General features: G+C 33.3%; 1 protein-coding gene across 5 annotated transcripts in view; it reads left to right on the forward strand.

The window, feature by feature from the left end:
• DPP10 (dipeptidyl peptidase like 10) overlaps nucleotides 1-15,666 on the forward strand; it is a gene marked incomplete at both ends in the record, with an annotated part of 1,290,793 nt that overhangs the window by 1,180,007 nt on the left and 95,120 nt on the right. For all 5 annotated transcript variants that reach the window (XM_082658735.1, XM_082658736.1, XM_082658734.1 and 2 more), the window contains one exon: nucleotides 10,609-10,732. In XM_082658735.1, coding sequence (XP_082514861.1) covers nucleotides 10,609-10,732 — 124 coding nt within the window. The remainder of the gene's footprint in view (nucleotides 1-10,608; nucleotides 10,733-15,666) is intronic.

Consider the following 15,666-nt stretch of genomic DNA (forward strand, 5'->3'; position numbering starts at 1 on the left):
ACAGATAGTGCAGCCTTTAGCATGTAGAAATTTTTCCTACTTGAAAAATTATTAAAAATATATGGAATGCTTACACTGGAAAGACCCCCATTATTATCTAATATAAACTGTTCCTATTATTGGTGGAAAAGATGGGGCCCAAAGAAAAACTATGCTAAAGATTAGTTGGTAGTAGAGGTAGAAAGTGAAGTAAAGCCTGTTTCAAGTTATAGAGCATTTCATCTAGGTTGTGATGAAAGATCTTACAGGGTCATTAAAATTGACTTATAGAATACAGTACAGTTGACTAAATCAGACGAAACTTCTACTTCTGAGCTTGGTTTACCAGCCATGAAAGATTTGGACACAAATGAAGCAATTATGAAAATTATTAATATTTTATGTGATCCTTAAGGCTTATCTTTTTCTCTGGTTTGTTCAGTGCTCTGAATTAACAATAAAGAACACTAACCTGGAGCGTTTGAGTCACATCTCTACTACCACTTTATTGTGTGACCCTGGATAAGTCACTGTACCTCTCTCTAAACCTGAATACCTTAATCTTAAAATAATAATTTCTCATTTTTATCAGTTTTTAAAATCTTTCAAATGGAAGTCAATTTTATAATATCCAGGTTTCTTTCTAATAGAAGGTAGCGATTCCTGACCTTGATGCTGTTACCTAAGAGTCTTTCTAATGAGTTCACCAGCTAGGACATAGCAGTGTCATCAAATACAAAGCTTTGTAAAGACAGAATCAATTGTCATTATTAGAGTATTAGTTAAGCATATATCTGTTTAATATTTGAGGTACAATGTGATCAAATTAGTCACCCATTGCGAAAAGATATCACATATCTTTAGATGTTGGAAATCCAGTACATAGAATGGTATTCTAGATCCCTCTAAGAATGAGGAAGAATCCTGTGAAGAAAAAGTTCTTAACTGTAATTCAGGTATGTTGGTTTATCAATGAACTTGGTCTACATTTGGGAGAGTCATGTAATACCTTATCTGCACAATGTATGTAACATGTTTCTTTTTCTGCCTCGTAGTTATTTAAGTGCCAGTTGTGGCATGTGAAACCACAATTGGCACTTTTGGCACTTCTGGTGCACCGAAGTGTATGATTTACTCCTTTAGTTGGAAAACTCAAGACCAAAATTTACTTCAGAATTTTTTTTCAATATTCCCCAGGAATATTCAGTTTTTATGTTTCCTTACTCATTTGTTCCTGGTGAAAGCTTTAGTCCAATTTCCTATCATCTGCATTTAACCTCTCTGAGCACCGGTATTACTTTGATGGGCCTACAAACACACCGACATGAACAAAATAGAGCTATCCATGGTGCAAATCAAAGAATGCTGCATTTATCTGCACATCAAATGGAAATTAAACTCATACTTTTCCTTGATTTTGTTTTAGGATTATCAATATCTATAATATTTAACACTTAGTACTTTAGCCATATGGAAATTTGCTAGAAAACTATTGTGCCCTCCCTAGTTAGATAGACATTTGAGATCTAAAAGAGCATAACATTTTCCATAATTTACTGGTCAGGGTCCTGGATATTAAAAACACTCAAGAGGGGTAATTGAAGTGCAGTTAATTAAGGGACTATTAACAAAGATATGCACGGGATTAAAAGGAAACTCACAAGGGACAGGAAAGCAACACAGAGTCTGCAATAGCAGAAAGCCTTTACTGCCCCAGGACTGAAGGAGCAAGGGGCAGACTCACTTAGGAAGCCTGAAGAGGCTTGTAGCTGAAGAACAGAATGGACCAACAGGACCTGTCCACAGGTAGAACAATTAAGTCATTGCCAAACCGGGCCCTAATAGGGAGTGGGTCCTGGGAATAAACACCCTGAACTCTCTCTAAAGCTTTGAGTTCCTCCAGAAGTCTCTCTTGGGCTAGGGAGCCTCGTTGTAGTGTCCAGCCTCTGGAGACCTTGGGGGTGAGTGCTAAGGGGCAAATTCGATAATAGATTTGACAAATGGGGAATATTCAACAGACATGATTTAAGGATAATATTTGCCTGAAAATTTATCATTCTTATTACTTTAGGGACGTGTTGGAGATGTCCAGAAGAACACACAATAATTTGACGCCATGTGAAAAGTGTTCTGTCTCTGTTTCTAGTTCTGTTTCTGTCCCTGTCTCTTTCTCTCTGTCTTTGTGTGTGTGTGGCGTGTGTCTTTCAATCTCTCTGTCTCTCTCTCTTTCTCCGCACATGCACACACACACACGCACACACACACACACACACACACACACACACACACACACGCATCTATGGTTTACCTAAGTAATACTTGTACTTTTCCTGAAAACCTGCTATATTTTTCTCAAGTGCATTGTAGATTATGTAACGAATCATGTTTCAGCTGTTTGCATCAGTGTATTTTGGACATGGAGTTTACCCCTGCTGACACCTGGGTATCTCCTGTAACTTATTTTCCTTTATCTGTCTTCCTAATTTTATTTACCACAGTATTCTTAAACCATTCTAAGCTAACACAAATTCTTTTTATTTTTTGAAAATGTTAGCTCTATAAATATACAAATTAATAGTTTGTTGGTACCAGTATTAGTAGCAATTTCCCCATATTTGTTAGTGACAGTATTCCCATAGGTATTGCAAGCCTATGTACCTTTATTGGAGAATTTTGGTATGAACTTAAAAATACATAGTTAACTTTTAGAGGAAATATTTTTATAATAATGAATCATGCAGATTTAGAGATTTGTCACATTGTTTTGGAGAAGTGGTTATCTCCTGTGTTCATTCATCTCCAGGCTGAAGAATAAAGACAGTGGTTTGTCTTTAGGTTCTCCTCACTCACTGTCTTTGACATTCTACTTACCAGAAATCTTTCTTTAGTCATCCACCCTTTGTGACACATTGTTCTCAGCCTGTTTCATTGATATGACACTGTCATATTGCCCCTGTCATTCTGGGCTTGAACTGCCATGGTTTTTCTTCCTATTTAATTGAAGTATGTCTAGTCTGTGTCTCTTATTCTGCCAGTGAATGTCTATACCTTCCAATAAAATCTAATTAATAAATTTATCTGTGTTGATGGAAGTGACCCTTCTTACAAGTAAAGCATGGATATTAACAGAGGTCTTTGGAGGGCACTAGCTATGAGTTGGTCATGAATGTCATCACAATACACTTGTGTGCAGAGATCTTGGGTTATCTGGAAGAGAGTGAGCTCAGAGTAACCATATGTACACAAAGACTGTTGTGAACAAAGAGTAGTGATTGGACAGGAAGCCAGTGAAAACACAGGTGTGACTGCTAATATACCTGTCTGCTGGTGATGCTGGTGCCTCCATTCCACATACCCTTGTGAACAATGAGATCTCTTGTGCCAGACCACCCAGCTAATAGAAAGTCTTTCTTGACTTGAGTGCAATCCCTCTAACCCGCTTGTCTATGTCTCTGTGGCTCAAGAGGACCAGATCCTCGAGGACTTCCTGGGTAATCCAGAGCCATGGAGACTAGGAACAAGCAGGAAAGCCAGTTATAAGGAAGGGACACTTTCACTGGCCACTGGTCATGGGACACCAGATCTAATGTGTTCATGAGATGGAGTTCCAGGAGGACAGCCACATCTGCGGCAGGCAGGCCAAGGAGTGTGGCATTTTCAGGTAAGGGCACTCCTTATTTCCTCATTCAGAGGAGCCCTGAATACTTACAAGCAAACTGAACAAGTCATTATAAATCATAAGGAGATGTGCACCTAGGACCTTGGAACAAAGAAAGAATACAGGATGGAATTTAATTAGTAAATATCTTTCCTCCCTTCTTACGTGCCAAGTTCTACTTATCTTTCATTTTGGATATCTCCAGCACTTTATTATGGAAATCTTAATGGTTAGAAATCACCCCAATGGACTTTACAAGTTCTATTTTGGGGAGAACTCTCATCCTTATGAATATATGTACTAAGATATCTCACATAAGACTAAATTTTGCTTATGAATATAAGATAGTTTAGGTACAAACACACAAAATCATATTATTTAATCAAAGAGAAATGTAAGTGGTGTGACTATAAATAATTTTTGTTTGTTTTTCTTTTTTTTTTTTAAATTTTGAACTTTATTTTATTTATTTATTTATACAGCAGGTTCTTATTAGTCATCCATTTTATACACATCGGTGTATATATGTCAATCCCAATCTTCCAATTCATCACACCACCACCACCACCACCCTGCCACTTTCCCCCCTTGGTGTCCATACGTTTGTTCTCTACATCTGTGTCTCTATTTCTGCCCTGCAAACTGGTTCCATCTGTACCATTTTTCTAGGTTCCACATACATGTGTTAGCATAGGGTATTTGTTTTTCTCTTTCTGACTTACTTCACTTTGTATGACAGTCTCTAGATCCATCCACGTCTCTACAAATGACCCAATTTCGTTCCTTTGTATGGCTGAGTAATATTCCATTGTATATATGTACCACATCTTCTTTATCCATTCGTCTGTTGATGAGCATCTAGGTTGCTACCATGACCTGGCTATTGCAAGTAGTGCTGCAGTGAATGTTGTGGTGCATGTGTCTTTTTGAATTACGTTTTTCTCTGGGTATGCCCAGTACTGGGGTTGCTGGGTCATATGGTAATTCTATTTTCAGTTTTTTAAGGAACCTCCATACTGTTCTCCATAGTGGCTGTATCAATTTACATTCCCACCAAGAGTGCAAGAGGGTTCCCTGTTCTCCAGACCCTCTCCAGCATTTGTTGTTTGTAGACTTTTCTGAGATGCCCATTCTAACTGGTGTGAGGTGATACCTCATTGTGCTTTTGATTTGCATTTCTCTGATAATTAGTGATGTTGAGCAGCTTTTCATGTGCTTCTTGGCCATCTGTATGTTTTCTTTGGAGAAATGTCTATTTAGGTCTTCTGCCCATTTTTGAATTGGATTCTTTCTTTTTTTAATATTGAGTTGCATGAGCTGTTTATATATTTTGGAGATTAATCCTTTGTCCGTTGATATGTTTACAAATATTTTCTCCCAATCTGAGGGTTGTCTTTTCATCTTGTTTATGGTTTCCTTTGCTGTGCAAAAGCTTTTAAGTTTTATTAGGTCCCATTTGTTTATTTTTGTTTTTATTTTCATTATTCTAGGAGGTGGATCAAAAAACATCTTGCTGTGATTTATGTCAAAGAGTGTTCTTCTTATGTTTTCCTCTAAGAGTTTTATAGTGTCTGGTCTTCATTTAGGTCTCTAATCCATTTTGAATTTATTTTTGTGTATGGTATTAGGGAGTGTTCTAATTTCATTCTTTTACATGTAGCTGTCCAGTTTTCCAGCCTCACTTATTGAAGAGACTGTCTTTTCTCCATTGTGTATCCTTACCTGCTTTATCATAGATTAGTTTACCATTGGTGCATGGGTTTATCTCTGGGCTTTCTATCTTGTTCCATTGATCTATATTTCTGTTTTTGTACCAGTACCATATTGTCTTCATTACTGTAGCTTTGTAGTATAGTCTGAAGTCAGGGAGTCTGATTCATCCACCTCCGTTTTTTTCCCTCAAGACTGCTTTGGCTATTCGGGGTTTTTTGTGTCTCCATACAAATTTTAAGATTTTTCGTTCTAGTTCTGTAAAAAATCCATTGGTAATTTGATAGGGATTGCATTGAATCTGTAGATTCCTTTGGGTAGTATAGTCATTTTCACAATATTGATTCTTCCAATCCAAGAACATGGTATATCTCTCCATCTGTTGGTATCATCTTTAATTTCTTTCATCAGTGTCTTATAGTTTTCTGCCTACAAGTCTTATGTCTCCCTAGGTAGGTTTATTGCTAGGTATTTTATTCTTTTTGTTGCAGTGGTAAATGGGAGTGTTTCCTTAATTTCTCTTTCGGATTTTTCATCATTAGTGTATAGGAATGCACGAGATTTCTATGCATTAATTTTGTATCCAGCAATTTTAACAAATTCATTGACTAACTCTAGTAGTTGTCTGGTGACATCTTTAGGATTCTCCATGTATAGTATCATGTCATATGCAAACAGTGACAGTTTTACTTCTTCTTTTCCAATTTGTATTCCTTTTATTTCTTTTTCTTCTCTGATTGGCGTGGCTAGGACTTCGAAAACTGTGTTGAATAATAGTGGTGAGAGTGGAAATCCTTGTCTTGTTCCTGATCATAGAGGAAATGCTTTCAGTTTTTCACCATTGAGAATGGTTTGCTGTGCGTTTGTCGTATATGGCCTTTATTAAGTTGAGGTAGGTTCCCTCTATGACCACTTTCTGGAGAGTTGTTATCATAAATGGGTGTTGAATTTTGTCAAAAGCTTTTTCTGCAACTATTGAGATGATCATATGGTTTTTATTTTTCAATTGCTTAATATGGTGTATCATGTTGATTGATTTGCATATATTGGAGAATCCTTGCATCCCTGGGGTAAATCCCACTTGATCATGGTGTATGATCCTTTTAATGTTTTGTTGGATTCTGTTTGCTAGTATTTTCTTGAGGATTTTTGCATCTATATTCATCAGTGATATTGGTCTGTAATTTTCTCTTTTTGTAGCATTTTGTCTGGTTTTGGTATCGGGATGATGGTGGCCTCATAGAATGAATTTGGGAGTGTTCCTTCCTTTGCAATTTTTTGGAAGAATTTGAGAAGGATTGGTGTTAGCTCTTCTCTAAATGATTGATAGAATTCACCCGTGAAGCCATCTGGTCCTGGGCTTTTGTTTGTTGGAAGATTTTTAATCATAGTTTCAATTTCATTACTTGTGATTGGTCTGTTCATATTTTCTATTTCTTTCTGATTGAGTCTTGGAAGGTTATACTTTTCTAAGAATTTGTCCATTTCTTCCAGGTTGTCAATTTTATTGGCATAGAGTTGCTTGTAGTAGTCTCTTAGGATGCTTTGTATTTCTGTGGTGTGTGTTGTAACTTCTCCTTTTTCATTTCTAATTTTACTGATTTGAGTCCTCTCACTCTTTTTCTTCATGAGTCTGGCTAATGGTTTATCAATTTTGTTTATCTTCTCAAAGAACCAGCTTTTAGTTTTATTGATCTTTGCTATTGTTGTCTTTGTTTCTATTTCATTTATTTCTGCTCTAATCTCTATGATTTCTTTCGTTCTGCTAACTTTGGGTTTAATTTGTTCTTCTTTCTCTAGTTTCTTTAGGTGTAAGGTTAGATTGTTTATTTGAGATTTTTCTTGTTTCTTGAGGTAGGATTGTATTGCTATACACTTCCATCTTAGAACTGCTTTTGCTGCATCCCATAGGTTTTGGATCGTCATGTTTTCATTGTCATTTGTCTCTAGGTATTTTTTGATTTCCTCTTTGATTTCTTCAGTGATCTCTTGGTTATTTAGTAACATATTGTTTAGCCTCCATATGTTTGTGTTTTTTACATTTTTTTCCCTGTAATTGATTTCTAATCTCATAGCATTGTGGTTAGAAAAGATGCTTGATATGATTTCAATTTTCTTAAGTTTACTGAGGCTTGATTTGTGGCCCAAGATATGATCCATCCTGGAGAATGTTCCATGCACACTTGAGAAGAAAGTGTAATCTGCTGTTTTTGGATGGAATGTCCTATAAGTATCAATTAAATCTATCTGGTCTATTGTGCCATTTAAAACTTGTGTTTCCTTATTAATTTTCTGTTTGGATGATCTGTCCATTGGTGTAAGTGAGGTGTTAAAATCCCCCACTATTATTGTGTTACTGTTGATTTCATCTTTTAGAGCTGTTAGCAGTTGCCTTATGTATTGAGGTGCTCCTACGTTGGGTGCATATGTATTTATAATTGTTATATCTTCTTCTTGGATTGACCCCTTGATCGTTATGTAGTGTCCTTCCTTGTCTCTTGTAACATTCTTTATTTTAAAGTCTATCTTATCTGATATGAGTATTGCTACTCCAGCCCTCTTTTGATTTCCATTTACATGGAATATCTTTTTTCATCCCTTCATTTTCAGTCTGTATGTGTCCCTAGGTCTGAAGTGGATCTCTTGTAGACAGAATATATATGGGTCTTGTTTTTGTATCCATTCAGCAAGCCTGTGTCTTTTGGGTGGAGCATTTAATCCATTCATGTTTCAGGTAATTATGAATATGTATATTCCTATTACCATTTTCTTAATTCTTTTGGGTTTGTTTTTGTAGGTCCTTTTCTTCTCTTGTGTTTCCCATGTAGAGGAGTTCCTTTAGCATTTGTTGTATAGCTGGTTTGGTGGAGCTGAATTCTCTTAGCTTTTGCTTATCTCTAAAGGTTTTAATTTCTCTGTCAAATATGAATGAGATCTTTTCTGGGTAGAGTAATCTTGGTTGTAGGTCTTTCCCTTTCATCACTTTAAATATTTCCTTCCACTCCCTTCTGGCTTGCAGAGTTTCTGCTGAAAGATCAGCTGTTAACCTTTTGGGGATTCCCTTGTATATTTTTTGTTGCTTTTCCCTTGCTTCTTTTAATATTTTGTCTTTGTATTTAAATTTTGGTAATTTGATTATTATGTGTCTTGACTATAAATAATTTTTAACTTAATTTTATACCTAACTTAGTGTTCTCTTTAAAAACCATTTATTCACTAGATTTGCACCAGTTGAATTTTAATGTTTTTTAAGTATGAATTTTCTTTTAAATCAAGATTTCACATCTTATATAGTTAATATAATGTGTCAGTGTTTGGGAAGACATTACAAAGATATTCTTAAAACATTTCACCTGAGGGCTAGTTTGAAAGGAAAAGACTCAAAATGAATATTTAAATTCTTTTTGTTGTTCCTGTTGTTATTTATTTTAAAAACCATTCATATTAATTCATCTCATTTGGCACAAAATATAATATTAGTCACTTTAGCTAAGTGAGACAAATTTCTGATCAGGTTTGAAATTCTTCTATATGTCAGTTCTCTCCAGATTTTTCAATAACTATTACCACCTTGATTTTGCAGTCTTTGGTCAGTTGTTTACAACAATCAAATTATTTTTTACTTCAGTTTTGCACAACATTTATGCCAGTTACTCAGAAATATATATTATCACATTTCAGCACTTTTTTACTGATTAATTATAGTATCCACTGTCATTTTTCTCCATGCTAAGCCTTCTAGGTAAATTTCTTAAAAGTTAATGCCTATATTTTTCCTTTTCTAATATTCACACTGCCCAAAATGGTAAAGCATGCAAAATAAATCAGTTTAAACAAAGCGTAGTGAAAGTGAACAAGACACAGATCTTTAAAGAATCATAAGGCCCATTGATTTGGCCAAAGATTAATCCTAAACCAGTAGCATATTTGATTCAAAGTTGCCTTGTTAACTTTATTTAGGTAACTTTATTTTATGATTTCACTGAGTTTCTAGGCAATTTTCAAGTGAGACTCAGCTAGTTGTGAAAGGTGCTGGATAGCTTGAAGAGATTATTGAAGAAGATATGGCAGGATTCACTGTATGACAAGTTATGCTTGTCCTTCTGACATCTTTACTTTGATGGACTAACTGGTTTTCGAGAGGAAGCACTAACTACTCAATAATGTTAGAAATGTGAGATTCAGGTAGCTGAATGTCTAACTCATTGTGTCTAAGGAGAGGTGATTTGTATTACAAGGTTTTACTTTCATAGGCGATTTTTTTCAAAGTCACTTAAAAACCTAATGCATTCATTTTAAGACAATATTCATGGATGGCATTTTTCAAACCATTTCTAAGTCATCTAATCTATTTTGAAACTGGGCAGTTTTGTTGGAAATTTTTTTCTTTTTATCATAAATTGAATCAGTATTAATGATTGCATTTTGTTATGTGTGGGTTGGGGGGGTTTGTGATATATTATGTAAATTTCCAGACATAGAATCTATAAAGGAAAAATATAAGCTTTCCCAATCTACAACCATCGTGCGGACATTATAGGCTCCACTGATTAGCATCCTCACTTTACCAAAAATTCAATAACCCTTCATATTCTTCAGTTTGATTCCTTCTTTGTTTTAAACTTTTTCAAATAAATAAGATTAAAAAATAATATTGTAAAAAATATTATGAATAAGATTATATTTCCATTGTCCCTCAATGGAAAAAGACCAAAGCAAACCATTCATGGCTCTGTGGCTCAAGTCCTGTGGATAAAGTGAGATAACATGGAAGTCATACATAAGAAATAACTATTAAATCAATAATAATATTTGCCTTTTAATTGATTATTGAGTGAATTTTTGAAAAAGTAAAATAGAATATAACTTAGAAAATTTTTTCTTATTTTGCACATTTTAGCACTGTACTGATCGATAGAAAATTACTTATGAATGTCTAGTATCTTGATTATTTTTATTTTTTCCAAAAGTTTTCCTTCTGTGAAATCATTCACTTTCAAATTTATTCTCAAATCTTCTGTATATTTATGTATATATGTATATGTGCATGTGTTTACATACATATGCACACACATATATTTGTATTTATATATGTCAATATTTGAAGAAGCAGATGTGTATATATATAAGTGGAGAATAACATGATGTGACATCCTTATAGTGTTTCATTTATTCTGCATGTAAAATAACAAGTGTATATTATTGGTGCTGTACACGTTCTCTGGCTCTAAATGTAAATTTTAATTTTGTTTCCGAACTAGAGAATACTATATCACTATGGTTAAATGGGTAAGCAATACCAAGACGGTGGTCAGATGGTTAAATCGACCTCAGAACATCTCCATCCTCACAGTCTGTGAGACCACTACTGGTGCTTGTAGTAGAGTGAGTATAATTTACTTTCCTTTATGCTTAAAATATAATAGTTTATGCTACCTTTCAAAGGAAAATTAAACAATTCTTTGTGCAAAGACTTCAATATTTAACTTCCAAAGCTATTAGGAGTGTATACTTTAATTCATAAATCTTCCATACGTTGAAGTAAGAAATATAGATAAAGAGAAGAGAACAAATTAAGCTTTAAAACAATGAATTCTTATATAGTATAAAGGGTAGTCCAAGCCATGTTAGTTTCATTCTCAAATGTAGGCTTTCTCTCTACTTTTTGACAGTGATTAACTTGAGAATATGTGATATTTCTTTCCTGTCATCTTTAAACAATTCCAAAAATTCATCGTTTTTTCTGTAGTTCAGATTAGTCTTCTAAAATAAGTGTCTCTGCCTTTAAATTATCTAAAAATAGTAAAAAAAAAAAAATAATTCTTCAGCAACTATGTTTTGAAAGTAGGTTGTATTTCAATTTCTATAATCATGTTTTATAAACTCTGCAGTAGAATCTATATGTGTAATTTTAAGGTTATTAGTAAAGGGAATACTTTAATAAGTTTAAATTGTTATATTACATATTTGGTACTTGGTAAAGGGTTCTCAATTATTTAACAACAGAATTTTCAAACTTAAGCTTCTGGACAAGATGGAGTAAATGTTATCAGCCTTGCATCTCCATAGTAATCAACTGTAACAGTTTACAAAATATATTAACTATATTCAGACATTGGACAATAAGGCAGTTAAAATATAAATGGTCAAATGAAGCTATGGCTTCCTACTGGTGACACATTTGAGGCCACAGTGCAAGGAGATAGCATCCAAGAAAAGCACAAGTGTATCACTGATCCAAAAAGGCAGGGAGAATCAGAGTTTGAGGCTATTGTGGTGGCTGAATTTTTCAGGACAAGTACCACAGGATAGGAGCTATATATAAAAGAACTTCAACAATATATGTAAAGGTCTCTTAAGTCTTTATCTCAGTGCTTAGCTGTGCAAGTAAAGGGCCTGCCTCAGAGAGGGAAGCAAATAGAGAATCCCCAAGTTGCACAATACTTGGAGACTTTGGAGTAATGAACAGCAAAAATAAAGATCTCTCACTGAAAACCCTAAGCATTCAACTCAGAGCCCAGAAAGAAAATGTATTAGGAATAGAACTCTTCTATACTCCTTCTAATAAATCTTTAAATCAAACCTTGAAAGAATTCAGTTCATCCACCTGTAAACTAGCTGCCTGCCAGAACAAAGTTTACTCTTTAAAATAATTAAAAATTCATTCTCAAAAATGTAGCATTCACAATATCAGTCACACAATTAAAACATACTATATATAGACATAGAAAATATAACTCACCCACCTCCCCCAAAATAGGAAGCAGACTTACAAAGGATATAGATACTGGAATTAACAAATAGACTGAAAAAAATTTTAAAAAGCTTTTAGCTATTTTTGTTATTTAACAAATTAAAAGATGGCCATAATTAGTAAACAGATGAGAAGTTTCAGTAGCTAAATATAAACTATAAAAACAGAGCAATGAAATGTCAGAAACTGAAAAATACAGTGTCTGAAATGAAAAATTGCCTGGATGAGCTTAACAACATATTGGACACTGTTGTAGTCAAGGAAATATAAATAATTCAAACAGAAGTCTTGAGGGAAAAAAGGTTGGGAAAAAAAAAAGAGCAAAGCCTTAACTACCTGTAGAACAATATAAACTGGTATATATGTAAAATTTTATATACAGAAGGAAAAATTTGAGATACCAGGGCAGAAAAAAATGTACGAATGTAAAATGTAAGAATGTACAAAAATGTAACAATGACTTAAATAATCAAATTTGATGAAAAACGATTAATCCATATATCCAAGTAGTTAGAAAATCTCAAACAGAATAAAGACAAAGAAAAAAATACATCACCACATAGTACATAAATTAATGCAAACAAAAGATTAAGAGAGGAAATTTAAAGTAGCCTGAGAGAAAAACACATTACATATTGGGAAATATAATGATGAGAATTACGGCCTGTGTCTCACCAGAAACAATGCAAACCAGAAAGCAATGGAAGGAAGTTGTTATTAAAGGACTAAATCCTTTGAAAATATCTTTAAAAAATGAAGACCAAGGAAGATATTTTCAGATAAATTGGAACTGAGATAATTCATGAAAAGTAGATCTGCAAAAAAAAAAAAAAGTAGATCTGAATAAATAACAGGAAATTAAGTTATTCAGGCTAAAATAAATGACATCAGATGAAAACTCAGATCAAAATGAAGGAAATAAAGGTGCCAAATAAGGTAAATATGTGAATAAAATAATTTCTAGTACTTAAATTTTCAAAAAGGTAATTAAGGAAATTAAAGTAGTATACAATAGAGATATTAATAGAATAATTTCATAATGATACAGTGTGAATTGATTAGGAAGATATAACAATTCTAAGTACCTACACTTCTAATAATGAAGTTTCTAAATATTTAAGCAAAAGCTGACAAAACTAAGGAAGAAATAGAAATATACTGAGACTTAAATATTATTTTCAATGTATTTGATGAAATAAGTCATCAAAAATCTGTAATGATAACAAAAGATCTGGACAATACTATCAACACCTTAAACAAATTGATATTTAGGAAAAATTTCACTCAACAACTATATAATAAACAATCTTTTCAAGTTCAAGGGGAATATTCAAAAATCTCAAAGTGCAAAAAGTGAAATCAAGCAGAGTATATTGTTTGACTACAAGAGAATTAAATTAGAAATTAGTAACTAAAAGATATTTGGGAAATTGACAAATATTTGGAAAATTAAAAAAACATACTCCTAAATAATTCATAAGTTAAAGGACAAATCACAAAAGAAATTAAAAACAATTTTAAATTCAAACATAATGAAAACATAGCAGGTCCAAATATATAGGTAAAGCAAAATGATGTTTAAAATGAAGTTTATATCTTTAAATGCATATATTAGAAAAGGAAAAATGTATTGAATCAATGGTAGATCTCCAAGTTATGAAGCTAGAGAAAGAAGTACAAAATTAACTCAAAGTAATTAGAAGGACTGAAATATAAAAAGAAAAGTACAAATTAATAAAACACAAGACAATCTATAGAGAAAATCGGTGAAAGCAAAAATTATTTTAAAAGATGAATAAAATTGATAAATCCTTATTTGTACTGATGAAGAAAAAACACCCCACAAACTACCTATTTCAAGAATGAAAGGGTCCCTATCAATATACGGATGGCATTTTTTACAGAACTAGAACAAATAATTTTAAAATTTGTGTGGAAACACAAAAGACTCTGAATAGACAAAATAATTTTGAGAAAGAACAGAGCTGGAGGGACCACACTCCCTCCTACAGACTGTACTACAAAACTACAATAATCAAACCAGTACAGTATAGGCACAAAAACAGACATAGATCAATGGAACACAATAAATATCCTGGAAATAAACTCACACACTTATTGTCAATTAATCAATGACAAAGAAGGCAAGAATATAGGAGAAAAGACAGTCTTATCAATAAGTGGTGCTGGGAAAACTGGGAAGCTACATATAAAAAAATGAGATTAGAACATTTCCTCACACCATATATTGGGGTTGGCCAAAAATTTCGTTTGGGTTTTTCCCTAAGATGTTATGGAAAAACCTGAATAAACTTTTTGGCAAGCCCAATACAAAAATAAATTCAAGATGGATTAAAGACCTAAATGCAAGACCTGAAACCATAAAACTCCTAGAAGGAAACATAGAACACTCTTTGACATAAATTGTAGCAATACTTTTTTTTGAATCTGTCTCCTAAGGCAAAAGAAATAAAACCAAAAATTAAAAATGAGACCTAATCAAACTTAAAAGCTTTTGCACAGCAAAGGAAACTATTGACAAAATGAAAAAATCTACTAAATGGGCAACAGCACGCTTCCACTATGCCACTCTGCTAAGCACAGGATAATCTACTAAATGGGAGAAAATATTTGCAAATGATATGACTCATAAGGGATTAATATACAAAATATATAAACAGCTCATACAATTCAATATCTAAAAAGAAAGCCCAATTTAAAAATGGGCAGAAGACCTGAATAGACATTTTCCCAAAGAAGACCTTCAGATGGCCAACAGGCACATGAAAAGGTGCTCAACATTGCTAATCATCAGAGAAATGCAACTCAAAACCACAATGAGATGTCACCTCACATGTGTCAGAATGGCTATTATCAAAAAGATAACAAATAACAAATGTTCAGGAGAATGTGGAGAAAAGCCAACCCTGTACACTGTAGGTAAAAATGTCAATTGTTGCAGCCACTTGGAAAACAGTATGGAGGTTCCTCAAAAAACTCAAAATAAAACTACCTTATGACTCAGCAATTCTACTTCTGGGTATACATCCAAAAAAACACCCCAAAAACACTAATTTGAAAAGATACATGCATTACAATATTCATTGTGTCGTTATTTACGATAGCCAACATATGAAAGCAACCTAAGTGTCCATCAACAAATGAATGGATAAAGAAGAAGTGGTACACACACATACACACACACACATGTATATATATATATATATAATGGAATATTGATCAGCCATAAAAAAGAATGAAATTTTGCTATTTGCAATAATATGGATCGACCCAGTGCATGTTATACTTAGTAAAATAAGTTAGACAGAAAAAGACAAATACTGTATATTATCACTTATATGTGGACTCTAAAACATAAAACAAATGAATGAATATAACAAAACAGAAACAGACTCACAGATATGGAGAACAAACTAGTGGTTACCAGTGGGGATAGGGGACTAAGGGGTACAAACTACTGTATATAAAATAAATAAGCTATAAGGATATATTTTACAGCACAGGGAATATAGTCAATATTTTAAAATAAGTTTAAATGGAGTAT

This window comes from Grampus griseus (genome assembly GCF_964374135.1).
Source record: "Grampus griseus genome assembly, chromosome: 7".
NCBI lineage: Eukaryota > Metazoa > Chordata > Mammalia > Artiodactyla > Delphinidae > Grampus > Grampus griseus.